The sequence below is a fragment of the Lissotriton helveticus genome, chromosome 3_2 (genome assembly GCF_964261635.1).
Source record: "Lissotriton helveticus chromosome 3_2, aLisHel1.1, whole genome shotgun sequence".
Taxonomy (NCBI): Eukaryota; Metazoa; Chordata; class Amphibia; order Caudata; family Salamandridae; genus Lissotriton; species Lissotriton helveticus.
Genome location: NC_136062.1, coordinates 148947693 through 148974942, shown reverse-complemented (window position 1 = coordinate 148974942; position 27250 = coordinate 148947693). Strand labels below are relative to the sequence as shown.

Genomic DNA, 27250 nt, shown 5'->3' with positions numbered 1-27250 from the left:
CTCCTTAGATAGGTATGGTAATACACCTAATAGCGAGAGAAATACTCCTCTTGTGCTGATCCAAAATGTGAATAACACTTTATTCAAGCACTGACTGAAAGACCCCGAACTAAACAAACCAATGGTATGGCTGAAAGGCCTTCTATGTGTATGTTTTGGATTAACTTGCAAGTTACTGTTCTTTCTAAGGCATTCATTGCCTGTTTTGTGTGCCAAGGTTCACTGGATACTAAATGAAAATACATATTAGTCACTATAAAAAATTAAAAAGAATACACAAAAACTTGAAAGAAAAACATATTTTTTCATCAGTTCTACTAACTACACAAAGAAGAGAAATCTTAGGGAAAAACAGTGAAGGGACTTTATGTTAGTTATAACCTGGGAGACACTGCCTGTTAGGGATCCCAAGCAATTGGTGGATTATCAAAAACAAGCAACAAATGTTAATCATCTAGATATGAATGTATATAAAGGGCTCACTTGTAACAGAGCTTAGAAGCATCAACATTTTTTTGCTTCAGATACATTTGCGATCATTCCTAAAATCTGATTAACATAAAACACTGTGCTTACTGAGCTGCCTTCTGAGGTAGTGATGGATGCTGAGCCGCCATGTGGGTAGCAATATTTTCTGTTGACTTAAAGGCCATTGGACAAAAAAAACACTTGTGGAAGACTTCAAAATGCTTATCTTGAATATGATCTTTCAGCATCCCCAATGTCATGAAGACAACTCCACAATGGATACACCTGCAAATAACAAATAAGAAACTTAAATGGCTAAATGTCAAAATGAAAATAAAGGTTAACAAGACAGAGATAATCTTTTAAGCCATTTCATGCTTTAGACTAATTTTCCTGATTCTCAGCACCAAGATAGCAGTACATATCATGAGATCAGCTCATCAAGCGACATAGCTTGAAGGTCCACCCAACAATATAACATCTATGATTAGAGTAAGAACACTCCAATTGCAGCTGTGGGACCACTAGACACAGGCATGACCAGATGGAGTAGCATTTGGAGTAGCTGTAACTGGAGCGAAAGGTTATATCAGTATGTGCCAAATGATAAAAGTGACATGGGTGCAGTTCTAGCCTGTCTGTTAACCTTATGAAACAAAACATGCTGCCAGATAGAAAGTTTCCAGGCTTCTCAACCCACTCGTATTTCTTCCAAAGTCAGGGAACAAAGATCACATTTAGACTGCCAATACGTGTTAACACATTTAAATACAATCAAGATATACGTCAATAATACATAGCATAAGAAACCTTTTTGTTAAAATGGACATGGCCCCTCTCGAAGTGAACAGCCTCTTTTTTGAAGCTATAGTGTCCAATTATGGTGCTCTTTTCTCCCTCCTGTGCGAACAATCACCTTTAAGTGTTGAGGCCGGTTTAAAGGGCCTGGAGGTCATCGGTGGCCTTTGGTTTGGACTCGTGAGGCTCTTTTTCTTTCTTTTTTTACCTCAACTGCAGAAATCTTTTGCAACAGGACTTGGATTGTTTCTACTCAGAATCTTCCCTTCCGCGCATGGGCGCTGTGTTGCTACCTGCCCCTTGTGAGTTGGTCTTTTCGGTGTTGACCTTTTCAAAGTAGATGGGTTCCTGGATGTTAGACAATTCCCCCTGTGCTAGCCCAGTACCCTCTAGGGTCTCCTCATCGCTGGAGAATTCCTCTATATGGCATGCCTCCTGTATTTATGCCATAGCATGGTGTGCCCATCATACTTTTCCTCAAATTGAGAGACTCTTGACAGGCAGAGGTTGCAGACTTCTTGGCTGTCTTTCTGTGCAAATTTGTGGTGGAACTTTTGGCAAAAACATAAAGGGGTATGCTCCAAACCACTTCACATTCTTGGACCACACAGCCATTACCCACAGATGTCCTCCAGGAGAAGAACACCATCCAGCGCTTTTTGGTGTCGTCTCTCTGTGTCCGTTGATTGTCAATGGTGTTTATAATCTCAATGGTGTTTATACTCCTCTCTGCATATTTTAGGAACAAGCTATCTAAGTTATCTCTCAACGAACATCACAGTGGGGCCTTGTATAGCTGCTCATGAACCTCTAAATCTTGGTAGTTTAGTCCATAGGTATAACAGGGAAGCACTTATAAAGGAAACAAGAATGCCAGATTTTCATAAGTTTGTTTGTGCACTAATACCAGTAATATGGGCGTTTGATTTGGAAACATGCTATCATTAACATTTCAGCAGAATTGGCTAAAGCCTTCAATGCCACGAGAAATGCTCTTCAGGGGCTGCAGGTAGACACTACCTTGGTAGCAGCCATTACAATCCAGAAAAGATCTGCCTTGCACTTGCTAACGGTGCAGCACAGTAGAGTGGGACCTATTAAAAAAACAACCATCGGCAAAGCCAAAAGTTATCCCCTATGTGAGAGCTATTAGCAATGTGTCTTAGTCATGCTGCACATCAGTGTGGCTGTTGTAAAGCATGGCTAAAAGTGAGTGGAGTGGGGTAAGGCAGATTGGAGAATGGTCGATTGGAGTGGGTACTTTGGGGTACACTGGGGTGAGAGGACTAGGGTATACTGTGGGTGTAGATTGGCTTGGGGTAGTTTGGGGTTGATCAGAGTGTGGAAAATTGAGGAAGATAGAGGTGGGGTACATTGGAGCAGATTGGGGTAGACAGGGGTGGGCTAGATTGGGGTAGGATTGGTGTGGTACAATGGAGTGGGTTAGATTTAAGTGGGGTGGTTTGAGTAAAATTGGGGTGTTGGATTGGATTGGTGTGTGGTAAACTGCAAGTAGATATGAGTGGGTTGAATTTGGAAGGGTCGAGTAGAGTGGACTCAGTGGGGTAGACTGGAGTGGGGGTTCACTGGATGAGTTACGTTGGAGTGGGGTGAATTGGAGAGGGGTAGATTGGGGTAGACAGGAGTGGTTTAGATTGGGTGGTGGCGAATGGAGTGGGGTAGATTGAGATAGCTTGGGTAGGATAGGACTAGGAGGGCAGCAGGCAGATCAGCATAGCAGCAGTTCAGCAGTGGCAGTTCTTCCACAGCACAGCAGTCCTTCTTGGCAGAGTATCCATAGATCCGAAAGTACACTTAAGTGGTAGGACCTGAAGTCCTGTTCTTATACCCAGTGGTGCCTTTGGATTGGGGAAAACTTCAAAGAAGGGCCTTTGAAATGTACCGAGGCCCTCCCTTCCTGTCATGGCTCTAGACTTACTACAGGGGGTTAAGCAGTCCTAGGACACATCCTATTCAGGTCTAAGTGTGAGGCTGTTCCCAGCTCCTCCCTCCCATCCTTCCAGGATGGCCCATTAAGTCACACCTAAGTTCCCTTGCTGTGTGGCTGTCTAGAGGGAATGCACAAGACATTAATTGGAGACAGGCTGCAGGCACACATGGCTAAGAGCAGGAAAAAGGCAACTTTCTAAAAGTAAGTAATAACGAATGCACAACTTCCCTACTTATTTAAGTTTTTGCTGAAACTGGCAAAAGAATGCATGCAAAACAGCGCTGCGTCGTCGTTGTGCGGCTTTCACAAGGTAAATGGACACAATTAGATTGTAGTAAACGAAAAAGGGAGAGTTCACTTTATACTTTTCACTGTTTAGCATTTCAGCGTTTTGTTAGTGAACTTAAAATTGGGTGTAGTATTATTTGCAATAGTGCTATTCTCGAGTGGCTGGTTAAAGCTGTTGTTTTCTAATCGTTTACAGTGACCCCTGATGAAGACCCAATAGGTTCTATATGCATTGAGTTTTAAACAAGTGTTTGCTATGAAATTTGGATGACTGCACATGCCAATGTAAAAGCCTGGATTGGCGACAAAAAGGCATTTCAAAAGATGAGAATAAAGCATTCTGGTCTAATTTGATGTCTCCGGAGAGATTCTATAAACAAACGAAAACAATTATTAAAAGTGACATTTACAAGTTGGTGTAATTTGGATTACTTGGTTTACTTTGGACAATATGGTTCACAATGGGGCATTTCCTCTTTCCAGCAGTGCAGCAGCAGGGAGCGCTAATTGCAGTACCTTTTTGAGCAACTTTCTAAAAGTGGCATTTTCAAAATTGTAAAAAGAGGTTTTGTCATTAAAATTTCATAGGTACTAAACATGACTGATCTACCTCTTCTCAATTAGGAATTACAGCTTATTAAATGTAATAAGGATTTTCCAAAGTTAACCTATGGGAGGGGTAGGCTTCACAGTAGTGAAAAACTAATTTGGGAGTTTTTCACTATCAGTAAAACATAAAAGTACAGTGCCTACCTTTTAATTACACAGCACCCTGCGCCATGGGCTACGTAGGGCCTACTGTAGGGGGTGACTTCTATGTAATAAAAGAAGAGTTTAAGGCTTGGGTAGGGGTTTTAAATGCCAAGTTGACATGGCAGTGTAAATTGCACACACAAGCTCTGCAGTGGCAGGCCTGAAACATGTTTAAAGGGCTACTTAAATGGGTCGTTAGCTACAAGCCCACTCGTAGCATTCAATGTACAGGCCCTGGGCACATGTAGTGCACTTTACTAGCGACTTATAGGTATACTAAATATGCCAAACAGGTGTACACTAATTATACCATGTTTTAGGGAGAGAGCACAAGCACTTTGCACTGGTTAGCAGTGGTCAAGTGGACAGAGTCAATGACAACAGAAACTAATTCAGCAAAAAGTGGAGGAGGAAGGCAAAACATTTGGGGGTGGCCCAGCGGAAAGGGCCATTTCCACCACGGGGTAACAGTAACCTGGACTTCCTTACTCAGTGATGGTGCACTGAACTAAGTCCATGCACCCGTCGATTAGGAATCCAAACTGGAGCACTATATCCGAGTTTATACAACAATCGTACTAGAGATAAAGAAATGGCAGATCCTGGACTGCATCTTAAGACTGTTTTTAAAACAACACTTTAAATGAGAGGAAAGCTGCCCCTCAAGTTCTTTTTTATCTGCCAGTCATATAGGTCACTTTAATTTCAAATATGTAAAATAGGTGAGTATGTGATGTTATTCGAAATAATCCCTTCCAATATTATTTTATGTCTGCATCATGTACTATTTAACTTAACCCAACGTAAATTACACTGACACATATAAAGCAAACATACTGTATAGTACTGAAAACATTAGAAATACAAGAAAAGATAAGACAAGTACTAACCTGAATCCAACTTTGCGGGAATAATGTAGGCAATTCTCCTTGACATGAGTCTGAAAATATGCTGAACGACACAAAGCACCACATTCGGGACAACAATACGGTGATTTATGAGCATGTATTCTCTGGTGGGCTGTGTAACTGCACTTGTTGGGAAGCATCATTTGACACACTTGACACGTCTGCAGAGGAAAAAGGCCCTAAATAAGCTTTCTTCCTTTTGAACAATAAAAATACTAGAAAAGCAAGGTACTATAGAAGGCTTAAGAAGCAACAACTGTCACATTTGCATAAGTACTTTACCTATAATATTAAAATCACATGGGTTATGATACTCAGTTCCTCCTTAAGGGAGAAGCAATACATTATAAAAGTAGATAAATCTCAGCTGTGCTCGTCATCAACCCTTGCTAAAGCAGATTAGTAAGGAAAATGTTACTTACCCAGTAAGCACATGTTTGTGGCATGTAGTGCCGCAGATTCACAAGCTTAGCATAATCCTGCCATCTAGTGTTGGGCTCGCATGTGTGCAAGTTGATTTTCTTCGAAGAAAGTCTTTCGAGTCACGAGGTAGTGTTGCTGGTAATGCACATGGTAATCAACTACATTATGAGATTATTTACTCACATAGTGGGTGAGGATGAAACAGGAAGCAAAGCACAGAGTATGGAGATGCCCATGTGAAAGCAGTTTGTGAGAAATAGTGGAGGTAACTGTAACAAGAACAGGCCTCCAGGAAGTAGGGTGGGCGCATGTGAATATACAGAACAACATGCCACGAACGGATGCGTACTGGGTAACATTTTTATTTAAGACATGAGTGGCTGTAGATGCACATGCGCAGCACGAACTTCTAAAGTAGTTCTCCTTCATAAGTTTTGACTAGCCTGTGGGAGTTACAGCTGTTTGAAATAGTGTACATATAACTGCTTGGCCCACAATGGCTTACTGACAGGCCAGCGCATCTACATAGTAATGTTTCAAAAGATGTATGGTATGTAGACCATGTAGCTGCATTACATAGGTCAGCCATAGGTATATTTCCTAGTTAGGCCACTAAACTCCTTGTTTAAGAGTGGAGTGAGCTGTAGGAAGAACAGGTAAAGTTGTTTTAGCTTTAGCATAGCCTGTTTGGATGCACTTAACAATCCATCATGCAATGCCTGCTTTAGAAATGGCTCTTTCTTGGTGAGATTTTGAGAAAACAACAAATAGTTGTTGTGCCCTCCTAAATGATTTAGTCAATGTAAGACATAAGAGCTTGTTTTAAATTAAATATGTGTGAAGCCCTTTCTGCAACTGATACCGGGTGGGGGAAAAAAGACTGGAAGTTCAATAGACTGATTCAAGGTGGAATTGTGGGACCACCATTGGAAGAAATTTGGGGTTGGGGCGAAGTACAACCCTGTCCCTATGTATTTGGAAGACAGGTTCTTCTAAGGTTAGTGACTGAAGCTCACTGACACATCTAAGCGAAGTGATAGTAACCAGGAATGTTCCCTTTCAGGATGAAAACTGGAGGCGGCAGGAGTGGAGCGGCTCAAATGGAGGGCTCATTAACCATGTTAATACAATGTTGAGATTCCATGTTCAAGCTGGGTGGCACCCTAGGAGGAAGGACTAGTTTAAGACCTTCCAGGAAGGATTTGATGATTAAAATTCTGAATAGGGAAGTGTGTTGTGTATTTTGTAGGTATGTGGCTATCGCAGCGAGGTGTAGCCTTATAGAAGTAAAGGATAAACCAGAGGGTGCAAATGAAATAAGTAGCAGACTATGCCTTGTACCTTGGCTGCTAAGGTATCAATGTGTTTGGAATGACAATAGTGAACACATTTTTGTGGTGTAACAGGCCCGGGTGGTGGGCTTGCATGCCTCTTTAAGAATGTCCATATACTGTTGTGAGAGATTGAGGTAACTACATTTTAGGACTTCAGGAGCCAGATGCAAGATTGTCTGATTCCTCAATGGTTCAGTGTGAGAGGGTCCTATCTGGTCAGAAGTGCTTTGTGGGAACCCACTAACAGTTCGAGGAGTGTGGTGAACCATGGCTGTCATGCCCATGTGGGAGCTACCAGGATGACAGTGAGGGATGTCTGACGAAGTTTGTGAACCACAAATGGAAGGAATGGTAGAGGTGGAAAAGCATAAGCAAATATCCCTGACCAACTCATCCATAGTGCGTTACCCTTGGACTGTGGGTGTGGAAACCTGGAAGAGTACTTTGGGCATTTTGCATTTTCTGCTGTGGTGATATAGTCTATTTTTAGTTGTCCAAATGCTGGAAATATTGGAGAAGGACTTGTGGTAGAGTTTCCACCTGCTGAGGGGATCTGTAAAGCAGTTGTCCGTTCGCTGTAAGGTACTTCACGTTTGATCGTAGAGCCCATCTCCAAATGGTCTTGGTCAAATAAGAAAGCTGAGAGGACTCAGTGACCCTTGCTTTTGGAGATAATACATGGCTGTCATGTTGTGGAGGACTACCTTGCCAATTAGGTGAGGAAGGAAGGCTTTCAGCACTAGGTAAACAGATAGTACGTCTATGTAATTTATCAGGCTAGGTCTCTGATTGGGTGTCCAGTGATCCTGGACAATGAGATCTTGGGAATAAACTACCCGGCTCGTAAGGGATGCGTCCGTTGCTATGGTTCCCCTTGGAATTGGGTCTAAGAAAGGGTATTATTTTCAGAGGTTGTTGGTATTCCACCATTGCAGAGAGTGGCAAGCTTGACGGTCGACCAACAGTCGTCTTCCCACTTTCTCTGCACTTCAGTCCATTGGTGTGCTAAGCACTCCTCAGCTGACACATGTTTAGTCTGGCAGTATGGCTATGTATGAAGTCATCATACCGAGAAGAGGCAGGACTGCCTCACTGTTGACCTGGTTGAAATTGGTGAATGAGTGCCTGGAATGATTGTATCCTCGCAGTATTCAGGTAAGCAATTCTAAGTTTGGAGTACAGTACTGCTTCTAGGTAAGGTTTGATTTGAAGGGTTGGAGGTGGGATTGTAAGGTATTCATAGTAAACCCTAGTATATGCTGACCTGGGTGTACTAGTGACACTTTAAGATGAGTAGTGCTTTTGATAAGCCAACAGTCCAAATATGAAAAGACATGTATGCTTTGTCTGAACAGATAAGCAGCCATGACCGCTACACATTTGTGAAGCTTCTAGGCCCGGTAGTGACCCCGATACGGAGTACTTTGATCTTACAGGTGTTTTGTGATTGGGGGTAATGAGTTGCCAAGTCAAAGTTTGCTGGTTGTGGCAAATGGTTTGGTAAATCCGCCTTTGCATCTGGAGTGGTTACCCCTATATGAGCCTCAGTAGTATCCTCCAGGCAAGGTAATTTGAGCTTGTGGCCACTGGCATGAGGTGAAGGTTTCAGGAGAGGTGTTCTAAAACCCTCCTCAGTACAATAAGTGTTGCAGTGATTCTGCACAAACACAGAACTATGCGCAGTAATAGGACCATGGTGTATAGGGACTGAGTCTTCCTACGACCTTAGTACCCACGAGCCCAGGATCGACTAGCTATAGTAACTCATTTGCTCTCCTACTCACTCACAGAGAAACAAAAGATTAGACACCCCAGAAAACAACACTCCCAGATTTCTCAGGAATTGCGGTAGCAAGACACACCCTTTTGCTCGCATTCTTATATGTGTCCACAATAAGATCTGACTAAGACTCAAAACAGTTTAAAATAGTTATTTTAACTAATGTGTCCGAACATATAATATACTTGCCACAACACACAGGAAAATGCATAGTACCAATACAGTCAGAATAGCAGCTAGTCCATAAATCTTGAAGGGAGCCGTCATCATGAATAGACAATAGAGCCTAACCTCCCTCCCGTTGCTACAAAGCAGTTCGTCAACAGACCCCCTTACATTAGCCTATAGATGGTAGATCTACAACCTAGGTGCTGTCTCGCTCTTCTCCCTGGAAAGGTGCCTCTCGAAGTGTGTGCTATCTATTTGTGTATTCTAATAAGACCAAAGTACGTTGTCCAAACAACAGCTGCATCAGTACGTTTTATCTAATGGCTAAGGCCTGGCCAGAAAAAAATAACAAGGGGCATTGTTTTTCAACCTTGCTCACAGTGTTCAGTCAAAATCCCAGGAACTTGCAGAGAGTGACACAGGGATGAGTTCTCATGTGAAAACAGCCATAGAAATAATTGCAAAAATAAAGTTGTGTAGTAAAGTGCGCAAAGCAGCAGGTAAGCTACAGCCTGCACATGCTAACTTAGAGAAAACAAAATGGTTACTCAGTAGTGGGAGTAGTTTTGCAGCTTGATGAGTTTTCTGGATTCAAATGCTGTACATTATTCAGCCATCTAGTGGTTGGTCTGGAATTGTTCTTGTTTGGTTTTTTTTCCTCTTGTTTTGGGCGTTGTCGACCACCATTTGGTGCCAGGGATGTCCCTTCTGTGACATCAGACGGCGCCCTCGAGGTCGTTGGAAGTGGTCACCATCATCGGATACTTTTTTCTTTGTGTTTTTAGTCTATAGTCCTTTAGATGGTTTTATATTTGGTTCTTATAACTTTCTTCCCCACCTGTTTGTATTCCTTATATGGGAGGCCAGGTGGGTCACATGTAAATCCAGAAACCTCATCAAGCTGCAAAACTACTCCTACTGGTAACCATTTAGTTCCTTTTCTGGATTCACATGCTGTGCATCAGATTAATCTGTTTCTCCCCTGTTGGTAGTGCTGTGATAAGAGGAAGACTTTGCGAACAGGTGTTGAAGTACTTTCTGTCCTATTTGAGCTTCCTTATTCATTCGTATGTCCACACAGTAATGTTTGGTAAAAGTGTGTGGTGATGCCCATGTGGCTGCTGCACATATTGTGGCAATGGGCACATTGGCCATAAATGCCAGGGTTGCTCCCTTTTTTAGGTCTCGCCTAGCGAAAGCAGCGCATGCGCTGCTTCGCCTTGGCGAGCCTCTATTGTTGTGGCTTTTCCTAGCGAAGGGAGACCAACCATGTGCGTGCACGGACATCCGATGTGCACGTGCATGGTGTCTCCTCTGCTTCACACGCTCCCACCGGCACGCCCGCATGGTGTCTCCTCTCTGGCTCCCACCGCGCACTGACACGTGCATCGCACGCTTTCACTTTCCGTCCCCATCAGCTCCACGGACACAGCCTGTTCTTTTTTGGATCCATTTCACAGGGAAGCAACTAAATGAAAGAAGGAAAGAGAGGTTGTGAACCGTTTATTCAAGTCACGGTTTTCAGTAAGTGAGGAGCAAGACAGAAAGAGAGGGAATAATAGGAAGAGGGTGGGGGCCTACAAGACTGGCCGCTAAACAATTCACTACTAGAGGAAAATGCCATACACAAAGGAAAACTATAACTGCTAACGCTATATGTTACTGACCGGAGGTTCTTGGCATCGGAACGCTACCTCCCCGTAAAACGCACGTTTTTTGCTTTTGTAGCATGGAAATGCTTTCATATGTCTTACCTGAAATACCGCCCCTGTCTGCTCTCTCTTGCAATTATGCTATATTTTAGCGGGTACACACTGAATAAATGTTGATGTGGCTAAGAGCAACTTGTTTTCACATCACTCTGACAGGAAAAATAAGGTCTATCTGACAACCACAAAAAATTGCCGGTCAGCTTATTTTATGTACAGCTGCTAACAACCATCTCAGGACCACTGGGCTGAATAAGGTTTCCGGTTTATAAGAAATTAATTCAACCCTGCAGCTTTGTCGTGCATCGCAGAACTCCAGACTCGGTCTGGTTACCATCACCTGGCTCCTATTAATACTTGTTTACGGGCAGCATGCCTGTGCCACCACAGAGAGAACAAGCATTTGCAATACGATAGTGTTGGAAATGGGGGTTGCCCAAATCTCAAGGGGGTAGCATGGCATCAAGCGGGCAGGCCAAACTTCGAGGACATGTGAAGCATTCACGCAGTACACACAGACGACCCACCAATCACACTACAAAAGAGTCACGACACCACCTTTGGTTGGAAAAAGATTAAATTTAGTTATGTCTCCAACCTGCAAGGTAAAAAGAAATAGAATAGTGGTAGTCACAACAAGGTGCCAACTGGCACCAGAGCCAAGTACTTTATAGGGAATTATTTACATGGGACAAAAAGGGGTTGAGTCCAAAGTCCATGCTGAAATAAAGAAAAATTGTGATTAAATAACAGTAGACCTGGGGCCAATCTGGCGGGGCCAACTCAGGCTCTCATCCTTAGGGGGTTGGCTGAAATTGTAAGTTGCAACATTAGCATAACTATACATCATGCACAATAACGCCAACCCAACCCCTGTAAAAGAAAACATCAGGGCATCATAGTAAATCCCAACATACAGGAACACCTGCAAGAAATCGGCACAGAGATATCAAACATCAGGCAGGAAGCATTAATGTGCATTGGCATCAGTAACATCAACAACAGGGGTATCCTTAAACATTTCCTATCACCTGATCACTGTGCAGGAATAAACATTTTACTAGGGCATGACTAACCATTTCACCAGGCAGGGATGAGCCTCTCTTTATATAAAGCAACCCTAGAAGTATATCCCTGTAAGAATCTATGCGACATTTCAGTAGGGTGGAAAGAACAACCTGCCATCAGAGGGAAAACAGCTCATCCGAGTGCTCCACAGTCAATTCCGTACTTATTAACCCTTTTCTCATGGGCAAGAATCAACAGGCAGTAACAGACCCCTAGTCAGGGGCTAACTTCCATGGCATGCAGCCTTTAACTGTCCTCACCCATGTTCTAGGTACTTGGGGCTTATACCCTGAAAAACCGTTCCGGGTGGGGCCAGTAGGCCTCACAGGGTTAATTGGGGTGGAGGTGGCCCAGTGGTAGTCTCCTGAATGACCACGATGCAACTCCTACAACTGCGATGCCACAGGACGTCCCCCCGCCGGATTGGTCCAGAGGGGGGGGGGGGGCGCAGGCACCGAGACGTGCCCCGAGGCTTCCCACCCCCAGCTTCTCCCAAAGCCTCTGGCTTTCTCACGTCCGCCCCACTCACCGGGCTCCTAGGCTCTGCTGAAGTCAGGGGCTCTGGCTTTCTCCACTGCCGGGGCTTTCCTCTAGTGCTGCTCCTCAGCGGGAGCACAGACAGGTAGGGCAGACTTGTGGCCGGCTTGGGTGTGCGGGGCTCTCTTCAGCTCAGGAGAGTCCCGCCAGCAGCAGCACTTCCCCCGGGCTTCCGAGGCAGAGGTGGGGCAGGCACCGAACCCATGCCTCGATGCCCCCTCCTCACAACAGCCGGGCTCCTCCTTCTTCCCGGGGGCCCGGGACTTCACGGCAGCCTCCACGAGGCTGCAAGCACACACGGGGCTCCCTCTTCACCACGGGAGCCCCGCAATCCCACAGCTCCGCCGGAGCTTCTCCCGGCCTCTTTCGGCTGCTCCTCTATCCGAGCCACAGACCGGCGGGGTTGGCTCCCGCTCAGGTCACTTCTCTCGGGGCTCCCTCCTCACCACGGGAGCCCCGCAACGCCTCCGACGGCTTTGCCCGGGTTCCCTCGGCCTCCCGGGGCTTTTCGGAAGCTTCTGCGGCTTCTTCCTGCTGCCCGGCTGGGCAGCCAATCCGTGGGCGGCAAGGGCGGGGGCGCGGCCAATGACGCGGCCGGGCGCCCCCGTCACGTGACACGGGCCCTGACGGCTTCGGGGCCTAGCGTGGCCTACACTTCACTCCGGTGGCCCTCTCCTCACTCCGGGGGCCGCCGCAACAGCGCTGGCAGCAGCAGGGGGCACTCCAAGGCGGCGCCGGGCCGAGGCGGTGATTTTCGGCGGCCCAAGGGGTAGGCTCCCTTTATTTAATTATTTCCATGGCGCTATTCACAGCGCACCAAAAACGAGGGGTAAGCTCCCTCAGCGCTGTTCAGCCAAATACTTCCTCAGCAAAAGGACATCACCACGTGGGGTAAGCACCCACAGCGCTATTCACAGCGCTCAGCTCCTCTCTCTCAACCCGCCAGGATAGAGGCAGTTCAGTCAGGCCACACAGTACTTCGGCGCTTCTCCGTGGTCACAGTTCTCCTCACTCAGCTGGCAAAGGGGCCACAGCTTCCTTGGGGGCACCAACCTCCCCAAAACAGCGCTTCCACAGCACAGCGTCCGGCAGGCACACCTCACAGGGGCAATCAGTTCCACAGCTAGCCCCAGGGCCACTCTCCTCACCTCCTAGGGGGGTTCAAGCCCACAGCACTCCTCTTGTTCTGGGTGTTTCTGTCGCTCAGCGCTGGCGTAGTTCAAGGTCCAACAGCTTCAGTGACCTGGGTAGGGGCCCTCCCTTATCATGGGCCCAAGGGACAGTAGAGTAGGGGGTTTTAGGGGTGCAGGGCCCAGCTCACAGGCCCATGTGGCGGTAGCACCTCACAGCAGGTCCCCTCTCTTCTTTGTCCCAGCGCTGACTGACTCTCTGGTGACACTTCTCCCTATTTATACCCTCCTCCCTCACAGAGCCAGCACCTTCCGGAATGTTGGGGATAACTGGTTCACACTGGCTCAAGGGGAGGGGTTGAGCACCCTGGGTGCCAGGCTTTCCCTCCAAAACTAGGGGTAGCTGGGTAATATTATCTAGTCCGCTGACCTATGTCAGTCCAGTGGCAAAACCCAGGGCCATGGCATCCATTTTAAATACAATACATTTCAATCAGGTGCAGTTTTAAAATGGGGGATTTTACAAGTGCTCACATTATGTCATGTAATTACATTTTTCACAAGGGGTCTCACACCACTCATGGCCTATACAGGTTTAATCCCATGGGGGAGACAATTTAGATAAGGGGGTCAAAAGCGAAAAATTTGGGGGAAAAGGCCAAGTCCAACACGACTCCCCCCCAGCCAAAAGCCAGGGTAGACTGATCAATGCCTTGATGGGCTTCCCTGCTTGGGGCGGAAAAAGGTGGACGCAGGCCTGCAACTACAGGAGCACCTGCAGTCTCTCCTCCACTCTGGAACCCAATGGTTCTCTTTCGCAACCCTCCATTCACCAACAAAACCACCCCACTGGTGTTCCCTAGTGGGATGTTTCTCCTTCCTAGAGTGGGAGGCTCTAGCCTCAGGCTTGTAATTCTCTTGGACCACTCTTCTCTCTCCAAATTGCCACTGGTCCACCCACCTGGGGTCTATACCCTCAGACTGACCAGCCCTTAGGGGCGAGGCTCTCCTCCCCCTACTTCTCCTCCAAGGGTTCCTCCATCTCCTACGCTGGGGGACACCCTCACACAACTCTCTCCCCAACCTGGAGCCGAAACCCACAGGCTGAACCGGTGACAGGGGCGAGTCCTCCCTCTCCCTGCACCCCCTCCCAGAGTCCCGCACCCTCCTAACTGGAGTAGTACCCCTGGGAGTCACTTCCGGGGGGACTCTGGTTACAGAGGTCCCTCCCACCAGAGCAGGCAAACCCTGTCCCTGGCCACCCAACCCAGGATCTGCGCCCTGTGGCTGAGCCGGTGACAGAGAAGAGACCTTCCTCCCTCTGCACCCCCTCCCAGAGTTCCGCACCCTCCCACTGGGAGTAGTACCCCTAGGAGTCAATTTGGTAGAGATCTGCTTTACAGGAACCCCACCTTCCAGGTCAGGCAACCCCTGAACCTGAAACCCCAGTCCAGGATCTAAACCCTGTGACTGGTCAGTCCCCCGAACCACTGGAGCTCTGATTAATGATGCTCCGGGTTCTCCTGACATAAGGGGATCCTTTCCACGAGAAGGCACACCGGGACAGCCTAGACTCCCAACCTGGGGTTCCCTAAAAGAACTCTCCAGTCCCTGTGACTGCAGTTGGGGCATCTCGGGACACCTCCCCGTCTCACTCCCTCCTTTAGATGGGATGTGAGGCCCTACAACCCGCCCACTATCCTGGGACCTAGCTGGGCTTCTCACCTCTCCCGCCACGCTGGGTCGGAAGATCCCTGCACCTCTCCTTTCTGGATCACTCCCCAATGTCTTCCCAGACGCTCTGGCACTTACCCAGAGGTCTGCCTCCCGTGCAAGTTCCCTGGGGTCTGAGAACCCGCACTGCAACAGATGGTGACGCAGTCTTGGGACACAACTCCTTAGCATGTGCTCCCGGATAACGGCATGGCACAGCCCTTCCCAATCCTCCACTGCTCTCCTCACCACCCAATCCTCCAGTACAGTCCAACACTCCTCCTCGAATTCTCCCCAGGACTGATGGAACAGCTTTCCCCTGCCCCTAAATACTAACCCGTCCTCCTCTTCCGGGGAATCAGGCACAGTCTCTTGGGCTTCGGGAGTGGGACTCCTTGCACTGGACCTACACTCGCTGCCACCACTGGATCCCACCCTCTTCGGTGAATCCAGACTCCTAAAACCACTCTCAGGGGACAACCTACCCACCTGAGCTGATCTCTCCCTGGCGAAGGCCCTCTCCGCCTCTGCCATCCTCTCCAGCGCTAGGACTTTTTCAGTCTCTAGTCGCTGCTCTTCTACCCTCAGCTGCGCTAAGCCCTCGGCATGCCTGAGCTTTGCCAGCGCCAGCTGATACTCCCTTTCCTCCCTCCTATCTACCCACTCTTCTGGGGACAGGGAAAGGGATGGGGCAGTGCCCCCGGGACTGGACCCAGTGCGAGACTCCCTATCTTCGGTGTCCTCCACAGCTACTGGCGTCTCTGCCCTGCTAGACTCTTCCTCCTCCTCATCGGAGCATTTACCTCCCAGGGTTCTGGATGGGGAGCCCTCACTCTGGTCTCTAACCCACTGACCCTTCAACACTTCGGGGGGGTAGTCAGACAAGTCCCCATTAACCTCTAAGGGCTCTCCCCTCTTGAGGGCCTCATAGAGAAACAAATTCCTCCTAATGTTCCCTACTGGGGGTATCCCTCTCTCCAGGAGGAAGTCTATCACCTCCTGTTCGGTGTACTCCATTAGTTCCACTTCCTGGTAAATCAACCCCATCGTGGCGAGGTACACCCGGGACACACCCTCCCAGTGGAACAAGGGGACACAATTGTCAAACACTTTCAGGAGGAAGCAACAATAATCCCCACAACAAGGCTCGGATTACCTCCAAAGCTCTATTTGCAGTGTAACCCGTGGCCGCTGTGGTACTGCGCAAACACAAGTCCTATCCCACCGCTCTGCCACCAAATGTTGGAAATGGGGGTTGCCCAAATCTCAAGGGGGTAGCATGGCATCAAGCGGGCAGGCCAAACTTCGAGGACATGTGAAGCATTCACGCAGTACACACAGACGACCCACCAATCACACTACAAAAGAGTCACGACACCACCTTTGGTTGGAAAAAGATTAAATTTAGTTATGTCTCCAACCTGCAAGGTAAAAAGAAATAGAATAGTGGTAGTCACAACAAGGTGCCAACTGGCACCAGAGCCAAGTACTTTATAGGGAATTATTTACATGGGACAAAAAGGGGTTGAGTCCAAAGTCCATGCTGAAATAAAGAAAAATTGTGATTAAATAACAGTAGACCTGGGGCCAATCTGGCGGGGCCAACTCAGGCTCTCATCCTTAGGGGGTTGGCTGAAATTGTAAGTTGCAACATTAGCATAACTATACATCATGCACAATAACGCCAACCCAACCCCTGTAAAAGAAAACATCAGGGCATCATAGTAAATCCCAACATACAGGAACACCTGCAAGAAATCGGCACAGAGATATCAAACATCAGGCAGGAAGCATTAATGTGCATTGGCATCAGTAACATCAACAACAGGGGTATCCTTAAACATTTCCTATCACCTGATCACTGTGCAGGAATAAACATTTTACTAGGGCATGACTAACCATTTCACCAGGCAGGGATGAGCCTCTCTTTATATAAAGCAACCCTAGAAGTATATCCCTGTAAGAATCTATGCGACATTTCAGTAGGGTGGAAAGAACAACCTGCCATCAGAGGGAAAACAGCTCATCCGAGTGCTCCACAGTCAATTCCGTACTTATTAACCCTTTTCTCATGGGCAAGAATCAACAGGCAGTAACAGACCCCTAGTCAGGGGCTAACTTCCATGGCATGCAGCCTTTAACTGTCCTCACCCATGTTCTAGGTACTTGGGGCTTATACCCTGAAAAACCGTTCCGGGTGGGGCCAGTAGGCCTCACAGGGTTAATTGGGGTGGAGGTGGCCCAGTGGTAGTCTCCTGAATGACCACGATGCAACTCCTACAACTGCGATGCCACAGGACGTCCCCCCGCCGGATTGGTCCAGAGGGGGGGGGGGGGCGCAGGCACCGAGACGTGCCCCGAGGCTTCCCACCCCCAGCTTCTCCCAAAGCCTCTGGCTTTCTCACGTCCGCCCCACTCACCGGGCTCCTAGGCTCTGCTGAAGTCAGGGGCTCTGGCTTTCTCCACTGCCGGGGCTTTCCTCTAGTGCTGCTCCTCAGCGGGAGCACAGACAGGTAGGGCAGACTTGTGGCCGGCTTGGGTGTGCGGGGCTCTCTTCAGCTCAGGAGAGTCCCGCCAGCAGCAGCACTTCCCCCGGGCTTCCGAGGCAGAGGTGGGGCAGGCACCGAACCCATGCCTCGATGCCCCCTCCTCACAACAGCCGGGCTCCTCCTTCTTCCCGGGGGCCCGGGACTTCACGGCAGCCTCCACGAGGCTGCAAGCACACACGGGGCTCCCTCTTCACCACGGGAGCCCCGCAATCCCACAGCTCCGCCGGAGCTTCTCCCGGCCTCTTTCGGCTGCTCCTCTATCCGAGCCACAGACCGGCGGGGTTGGCTCCCGCTCAGGTCACTTCTCTCGGGGCTCCCTCCTCACCACGGGAGCCCCGCAACGCCTCCGACGGCTTTGCCCGGGTTCCCTCGGCCTCCCGGGGCTTTTCGGAAGCTTCTGCGGCTTCTTCCTGCTGCCCGGCTGGGCAGCCAATCCGTGGGCGGCAAGGGCGGGGGCGCGGCCAATGACGCGGCCGGGCGCCCCCGTCACGTGACACGGGCCCTGACGGCTTCGGGGCCTAGCGTGGCCTACACTTCACTCCGGTGGCCCTCTCCTCACTCCGGGGGCCGCCGCAACAGCGCTGGCAGCAGCAGGGGGCACTCCAAGGCGGCGCCGGGCCGAGGCGGTGATTTTCGGCGGCCCAAGGGGTAGGCTCCCTTTATTTAATTATTTCCATGGCGCTATTCACAGCGCACCAAAAACGAGGGGTAAGCTCCCTCAGCGCTGTTCAGCCAAATACTTCCTCAGCAAAAGGACATCACCACGTGGGGTAAGCACCCACAGCGCTATTCACAGCGCTCAGCTCCTCTCTCTCAACCCGCCAGGATAGAGGCAGTTCAGTCAGGCCACACAGTACTTCGGCGCTTCTCCGTGGTCACAGTTCTCCTCACTCAGCTGGCAAAGGGGCCACAGCTTCCTTGGGGGCACCAACCTCCCCAAAACAGCGCTTCCACAGCACAGCGTCCGGCAGGCACACCTCACAGGGGCAATCAGTTCCACAGCTAGCCCCAGGGCCACTCTCCTCACCTCCTAGGGGGGTTCAAGCCCACAGCACTCCTCTTGTTCTGGGTGTTTCTGTCGCTCAGCGCTGGCGTAGTTCAAGGTCCAACAGCTTCAGTGACCTGGGTAGGGGCCCTCCCTTATCATGGGCCCAAGGGACAGTAGAGTAGGGGGTTTTAGGGGTGCAGGGCCCAGCTCACAGGCCCATGTGGCGGTAGCACCTCACAGCAGGTCCCCTCTCTTCTTTGTCCCAGCGCTGACTGACTCTCTGGTGACACTTCTCCCTATTTATACCCTCCTCCCTCACAGAGCCAGCACCTTCCGGAATGTTGGGGATAACTGGTTCACACTGGCTCAAGGGGAGGGGTTGAGCACCCTGGGTGCCAGGCTTTCCCTCCAAAACTAGGGGTAGCTGGGTAATATTATCTAGTCCGCTGACCTATGTCAGTCCAGTGGCAAAACCCAGGGCCATGGCATCCATTTTAAATACAATACATTTCAATCAGGTGCAGTTTTAAAATGGGGGATTTTACAAGTGCTCACATTATGTCATGTAATTACATTTTTCACAAGGGGTCTCACACCACTCATGGCCTATACAGGTTTAATCCCATGGGGGAGACAATTTAGATAAGGGGGTCAAAAGCGAAAAATTTGGGGGAAAAGGCCAAGTCCAACAGCGAGTGTAGGTCCAGTGCAAGGAGTCCAACACTCCTCCTCGAATTCTCCCCAGGACTGATGGAACAGCTTTCCCCTGCCCCTAAATACTAACCCGTCCTCCTCTTCCGGGGAATCAGGCACAGTCTCTTGGGCTTCGGGAGTGGGACTCCTTGCACTGGACCTACACTCGCTGCCACCACTGGATCCCACCCTCTTCGGTGAATCCAGACTCCTAAAACCACTCTCAGGGGACAACCTACCCACCTGAGCTGATCTCTCCCTGGCGAAGGCCCTCTCCGCCTCTGCCATCCTCTCCAGCGCTAGGACTTTTTCAGTCTCTAGTCGCTGCTCTTCTACCCTCAGCTGCGCTAAGCCCTCGGCATGCCTGAGCTTTGCCAGCGCCAGCTGATACTCCCTTTCCTCCCTCCTATCTACCCACTCTTCTGGGGACAGGGAAAGGGATGGGGCAGTGCCCCCGGGACTGGACCCAGTGCGAGACTCCCTATCTTCGGTGTCCTCCACAGCTACTGGCGTCTCTGCCCTGCTAGACTCTTCCTCCTCCTCATCGGAGCATTTACCTCCCAGGGTTCTGGATGGGGAGCCCTCACTCTGGTCTCTAACCCACTGACCCTTCAACACTTCGGGGGGGTAGTCAGACAAGTCCCCATTAACCTCTAAGGGCTCTCCCCTCTTGAGGGCCTCATAGAGAAACAAATTCCTCCTAATGTTCCCTACTGGGGGTATCCCTCTCTCCAGGAGGAAGTCTATCACCTCCTGTTCGGTGTACTCCATTAGTTCCACTTCCTGGTAAATCAACCCCATCGTGGCGAGGTACACCCGGGACACACCCTCCCAGTGGAACAAGGGGACACAATTGTCAAACACTTTCAGGAGGAAGCAACAATAATCCCCACAACAAGGCTCGGATTACCTCCAAAGCTCTATTTGCAGTGTAACCCGTGGCCGCTGTGGTACTGCGCAAACACAAGTCCTATCCCACCGCTGCCACCAAATGTTGGAAATGGGGGTTGCCCAAATCTCAAGGGGGTAGCATGGCATCAAGCGGGCAGGCCAAACTTCGAGGACATGTGAAGCATTCACGCAGTACACACAGACGACCCACCAATCACACTACAAAAGAGTCACGACACCACCTTTGGTTGGAAAAAGATTAAATTTAGTTATGTCTCCAACCTGCAAGGTAAAAAGAAATAGAATAGTGGTAGTCACAACAAGGTGCCAACTGGCACCAGAGCCAAGTACTTTATAGGGAATTATTTACATGGGACAAAAAGGGGTTGAGTCCAAAGTCCATGCTGAAATAAAGAAAAATTGTGATTAAATAACAGTAGACCTGGGGCCAATCTGGCGGGGCCAACTCAGGCTCTCATCCTTAGGGGGTTGGCTGAAATTGTAAGTTGCAACATTAGCATAACTATACATCATGCACAATAACGCCAACCCAACCCCTGTAAAAGAAAACATCAGGGCATCATAGTAAATCCCAACATACAGGAACACCTGCAAGAAATCGGCACAGAGATATGAAACATCAGGCAGGAAGCATTAATGTGCATTGGCATCAGTAACATCAACAACAGGGGTATCCTTAAACATTTCCTATCACCTGATCACTGTGCAGGAATAAACATTTTACTAGGGCATGACTAACCATTTCACCAGGCAGGGATGAGCCTCTCTTTATATAAAGCAACCCTAGAAGTATATCCCTGTAAGAATCTATGCGACATTTCAGTAGGGTGGAAAGAACAACCTGCCATCAGAGGGAAAACAGCTCATCCGAGTGCTCCACAGTCAATTCCGTACTTATTAACCCTTTTCTCATGGGCAAGAATCAACAGGCAGTAACAGACCCCTAGTCAGGGGCTAACTTCCATGGCATGCAGCCTTTAACTGTCCTCACCCATGTTCTAGGTACTTGGGGCTTATACCCTGAAAAACCGTTCCGGGTGGGGCCAGTAGGCCTCACAGGGTTAATTGGGGTGGAGGTGGCCCAGTGGTAGTCTCCTGAATGACCACGATGCAACTCCTACAACTGCGATGCCACAGGACGTCCCCCCGCCGGATTGGTCCAGAGGGGGGGGGGGGGCGCAGGCACCGAGACGTGCCCCGAGGCTTCCCACCCCCAGCTTCTCCCAAAGCCTCTGGCTTTCTCACGTCCGCCCCACTCACCGGGCTCCTAGGCTCTGCTGAAGTCAGGGGCTCTGGCTTTCTCCACTGCCGGGGCTTTCCTCTAGTGCTGCTCCTCAGCGGGAGCACAGACAGGTAGGGCAGACTTGTGGCCGGCTTGGGTGTGCGGGGCTCTCTTCAGCTCAGGAGAGTCCCGCCAGCAGCAGCACTTCCCCCGGGCTTCCGAGGCAGAGGTGGGGCAGGCACCGAACCCATGCCTCGATGCCCCCTCCTCACAACAGCCGGGCTCCTCCTTCTTCCCGGGGGCCCGGGACTTCACGGCAGCCTCCACGAGGCTGCAAGCACACACGGGGCTCCCTCTTCACCACGGGAGCCCCGCAATCCCACAGCTCCGCCGGAGCTTCTCCCGGCCTCTTTCGGCTGCTCCTCTATCCGAGCCACAGACCGGCGGGGTTGGCTCCCGCTCAGGTCACTTCTCTCGGGGCTCCCTCCTCACCACGGGAGCCCCGCAACGCCTCCGACGGCTTTGCCCGGGTTCCCTCGGCCTCCCGGGGCTTTTCGGAAGCTTCTGCGGCTTCTTCCTGCTGCCCGGCTGGGCAGCCAATCCGTGGGCGGCAAGGGCGGGGGCGCGGCCAATGACGCGGCCGGGCGCCCCCGTCACGTGACACGGGCCCTGACGGCTTCGGGGCCTAGCGTGGCCTACACTTCACTCCGGTGGCCCTCTCCTCACTCCGGGGGCCGCCGCAACAGCGCTGGCAGCAGCAGGGGGCACTCCAAGGCGGCGCCGGGCCGAGGCGGTGATTTTCGGCGGCCCAAGGGGTAGGCTCCCTTTATTTAATTATTTCCATGGCGCTATTCACAGCGCACCAAAAACGAGGGGTAAGCTCCCTCAGCGCTGTTCAGCCAAATACTTCCTCAGCAAAAGGACATCACCACGTGGGGTAAGCACCCACAGCGCTATTCACAGCGCTCAGCTCCTCTCTCTCAACCCGCCAGGATAGAGGCAGTTCAGTCAGGCCACACAGTACTTCGGCGCTTCTCCGTGGTCACAGTTCTCCTCACTCAGCTGGCAAAGGGGCCACAGCTTCCTTGGGGGCACCAACCTCCCCAAAACAGCGCTTCCACAGCACAGCGTCCGGCAGGCACACCTCACAGGGGCAATCAGTTCCACAGCTAGCCCCAGGGCCACTCTCCTCACCTCCTAGGGGGGTTCAAGCCCACAGCACTCCTCTTGTTCTGGGTGTTTCTGTCGCTCAGCGCTGGCGTAGTTCAAGGTCCAACAGCTTCAGTGACCTGGGTAGGGGCCCTCCCTTATCATGGGCCCAAGGGACAGTAGAGTAGGGGGTTTTAGGGGTGCAGGGCCCAGCTCACAGGCCCATGTGGCGGTAGCACCTCACAGCAGGTCCCCTCTCTTCTTTGTCCCAGCGCTGACTGACTCTCTGGTGACACTTCTCCCTATTTATACCCTCCTCCCTCACAGAGCCAGCACCTTCCGGAATGTTGGGGATAACTGGTTCACACTGGCTCAAGGGGAGGGGTTGAGCACCCTGGGTGCCAGGCTTTCCCTCCAAAACTAGGGGTAGCTGGGTAATATTATCTAGTCCGCTGACCTATGTCAGTCCAGTGGCAAAACCCAGGGCCATGGCATCCATTTTAAATACAATACATTTCAATCAGGTGCAGTTTTAAAATGGGGGATTTTACAAGTGCTCACATTATGTCATGTAATTACATTTTTCACAAGGGGTCTCACACCACTCATGGCCTATACAGGTTTAATCCCATGGGGGAGACAATTTAGATAAGGGGGTCAAAAGCGAAAAATTTGGGGGAAAAGGCCAAGTCCAACAGATAGGTATCGCAGTTGGGAGATATTGAGCTATTGACATTGTAAATGACAATGCCTTTTATTTATGTCTAAAAAACCTGCAGTAATAAAAAGCATTGTCGTTTACAATACCAATAGGTTAAAGTTTTGAAAATGCGAGACCTATTGCATTGCAAATGCTTGTTTATAGTGGAGTGAGCTGTTGGTCGTCCCGGTAATTCTTTGTTAACGTTTGCATAGAATAGCTGGATTGTTTGGACTACCCATCGTGAGGTTGTAGCATTTGAGACAGGCGTACCTGTAATGGTATGCGAGTAGGCAACAAACAGTTGTTTGGACTTGCGTGTTTGTTCTGTACTCTGTAGGTAATACAGCAGTGCTCTCCTTACATCCAGGATATGGAGGCTTCTTTCTCCTTTAGTTTTTGGATTTTTGAAGAAAACCTGGAGGAGGATATTTTGATCTAAGTGATATTTGGACACCACTTTTGGTAGGAATTGTGTTTAGTTTTTTTTAAAATAACCTTGTCCTTGTGGTTTGGCAAGTATGATTTCTGTATAGTTAATGCTTGTAACTTACTTACTCTCCATAAGGATGTAATAGCGATTAGAAATGCTGTATTGAAAGCAATGTTTTTGAGTTCTGCTGTATGCATGGGCTCAAAGGGTTTTGCCATTATTTGTGTAAGCACTGTATCAGACTCCACAGGGGTACTGGAGCTGTTCTAGGAGGAGCAATTCTTTTACTTTATTCTAGGATTTGCTTTATTACAGGCCTTGGGAAGTAGCTCTTGCATGTTCTTCCCCTGGTGCTACAATGGCATCCAGGTGCACATTTTTGCTTGAGTAGTTGGTGTGAGTCTAGGAGACGAGTCAGGTATATGATTACTGTTTATTGTGTGTTGATTTAATTAATTTAATTGTTAGCTGTGCACCAGGTGGTGTATCGCTTCCATTTTGCGGCGTAGCATTTTCTAATAGTTTGTTTCCTTGCCTCCTTAAAAATGTTCATAGTCGTTGAGGCAGGTTGAGGTGACCAAACTATGTATTCAGGCACCAAGTCGCTAAGTGTAGCTTTGTTAGTTCCGGCTTAAAAAAGTGGCCCTGTTACATTGTCAATAGGTCTTTCTCCGTTTTGATTTTGATTATTTGTCCCTTGGAAACTTATAGCAGACTGGAGTATCATGTCTACCTTGACCATTGTGGAGCAATGAGAATTAGGTTTGTACCTGGTTGCCTTACCTTTTCCAGTACTTTTTGTATTAGGGGTATTGGTGGAGAAGCATATGCAAATGTCCCTGACCAGTTAGGCAACTTTTTTTTTTTTTGACAGGTGGTGAGGATACCTCGTAGCAAAGCACTGGCATTCCTTGTTCTGTATTGTTGCAAAAAGGTCTATTGCTAGTGTGCCCCAGAGATTGAAGATGTATTGTACTGTTTTGTGTTTCAGTTCCCATTGTGGGAGCAGTTGTCTGCTCAGTTGATCGACTGTAGTGTTGTATATTCCTAGTAGGTGAACTGTTTGTAGATTGATTGTTTGAAATGCTGCCATTGCCAGATCTCCTGTGCTAGCTTGCTCAGTGGGAATGCTTTTGTGAGGTAGAACATTGTTGTGGTGTTGTCCGTTTGGATTAAGACAGCCTTCCCCTGAATGTGTTTCAGGAACGCTTTTAGTGCTAGGAGAACAGTTTTTATTTCCAAGTAGTTGATTTGTTTTATGGAATCCTGTTTGTTCCACTGACCACGAACTTTCAGATGTTTGCAGTGCTCTCCCCATCCATTGAGAGAAGTGTCTGTAGTGATTTTCACAGAAGGAATTGGGTTCCTGAAAGGTCTGCCTTACGTTATGTGGTTGGATGTCCACCATAGTATCTCTGCTTGCAGCTTGTGTGTAACAACCACTAGATCCTCCCAACTCCCTGTGGCTTGAGACTAGTTGTTGGTTATCGATTACTGGAAAGACGCATATGTAGACTAGCATGAGGGATGAGCGGGATGCATGATGTAATAATGCCCATAAGTTTCATAACTCTCCTCACTGTCAGAGATTGACCGTTCTGGTAGAGGGTGGTTTCTTGTGTTATTGTTTATATCCTTTTTTGCATTGGGTATGCCATCGCATTCTTTGAGTCCAGTCTTTGCCCGAGGAAAGTCTTTTCTCTCTCTGGTTTCGTTGATGATTTTTTTGTGGTTTATTGAAAACCCTAGTTCTTGCAGCATGTGGATAGTTGTCTGAATGTGAATGAGGCATCTCTGTTTTGTATTTGCTCTTCTGAGCCAGTCGTCCAGGTAGGGGTAGACATGTATTCCCTCCTTTCTCAGGTGTGCTGCCACTGCGGCTATGCACTTGGTGAAGACGTGTGGTTTATTTCGAAAGGCAGTACTCTGAACTGATGGTGTGTTCCTTTGTGTAGAGACCATAGATACTTTCTGTGTTTCTTTTTTTTTTTTTCTTTTTTTTTTTTTTTGGTTAAAAACTTTTATTGAGCAATCAAATAAAAAGTACAAAGATGGGCCTACAACCACACGGGCTGGCCGCTAATAGCAACGCACAACAGAAGAAGCAAACGATCACTTCCGCGGCCAGGCACAAATCAGATACCAAGTATTGCTCAAAACATAGGACAGGACATAACAATTTTCTGTATTAAACATAAAAAACAACAACAAACTCTAAACAAGGCGAATGCACATTAATCACGGTCAGCCCAGAAGGCGGAGGGGAAAGCCACTAATCAGGAAGACGAAAGCACAATCAATGGGACTCGGCAAGGCTGGGGGGGGGGGGACAGCAGGGAGGACAGGAAAATCCTAGGACAGTATGAAAATTTCGGGAACGCCAGCCTAGGGAGATAGGGTAACATCGGGAGTGTCAACCAAGGGAGGGGTACAAATGTCTCCACGATATTCGTTCCACTGACCCCAAATCGTCGTCCACGCCCTGGGTCTGCCCCTAGCTACATAGACGGTCTTCTCTCGGAACATGGACCAGTCCATGTTATCCTCCCACACCGAGACGTCGGGAGGTCTGGACGCGCCCCAGAGCTGCGCAATGTCCCGCTTCGCGACCATGTATCCCAAGGTCGCCCATCTGGTCTGGGCCACAGAATAGTCGGTGGGTTCCCACACATTCAACAGGCATCGTCGGGCCTCAGGCCGCAGGGTAATACCAGTCACAACAGTCATCACCGCAAGCACATCAATCCAGTAGGCTGCTACCACCGGGCACTCCCAAAGAATATGCATCCGGGGAAAACCCCATTACTACCAAACGCGGACCAGTTACATACACCCGGTGGAGGATCTTAAGTTGAACCAAACGAAGGCGGGCGGGGATGGCGACCTCTTTCGGAGAAGAGAGTGCCGACCGCCAGTCCTCGTCATCCAAGTCCAACCCATCACCGACCCAAACCTCCCTAAGTCGGAGCAGTAAGTCAGCGCGATTATTAATCAGTTTCTTATAAATCAGGGAGATAGTGCTATCGGGCAGGTGTCCATCCAGTATGCGATCCCCAAGGGGGGAGGACTCGGGTAGGGTCACATCAGGAGTCAGAACTGAGGTCAGAGCATGCCGGACCTGCAGATATCGAAAAAACTCTCTATCACTCAAGTCATATTCGGCCTTAAGGGCCTGGAAAGACTTCACTCTACCCTTCACACAGACATCACCCACTTTACATATCCCAATCATATCCCAGCGGTCAAAGCCCTTAGTAGACCAGAGACATCCCAAACGTTCGGAAGCATAAAGCGGAGTCGCCATTGTCAGTCGATTCTCCCATCCCAAACTCACATTCGCGGCGCGCCACACATTGACTGCGGTCCTGGACGGGCCCGTAAGATGGCGCCCAGCCGATCTGGAATAAAGCGCTCTATTAAAATCCCCTCCCGGCAGCTGGAGTCTATCCATCTCAAAGGCCGGATCTCGACCCGGGGAATACATTGCGTGGTTAATGGCAGACAGCTGGGTAGCCCAATAATATCTCTTGATATCGGGGAGCGCCATGCCCCCGTCGTACCAAGGGATAGTAAGTT

General features: G+C 49.2%; 1 protein-coding gene across 6 annotated transcripts in view; it reads right to left on the bottom strand.

Moving 5' to 3' along the window:
• ZNF592 (zinc finger protein 592) overlaps nt 1-27250 on the bottom strand; it is a 424279-nt gene that overhangs the window by 209277 nt on the left and 187752 nt on the right. For all 6 annotated transcript variants that reach the window (XM_078684936.1, XM_078684940.1, XM_078684941.1 and 3 more), the window contains 2 exons: nt 5149-5327; nt 577-753 (listed from right to left, as the gene is read on the bottom strand). In XM_078684936.1, coding sequence (XP_078541062.1) covers nt 577-753; nt 5149-5327 — 356 coding nt within the window. The remainder of the gene's footprint in view (nt 1-576; nt 754-5148; nt 5328-27250) is intronic.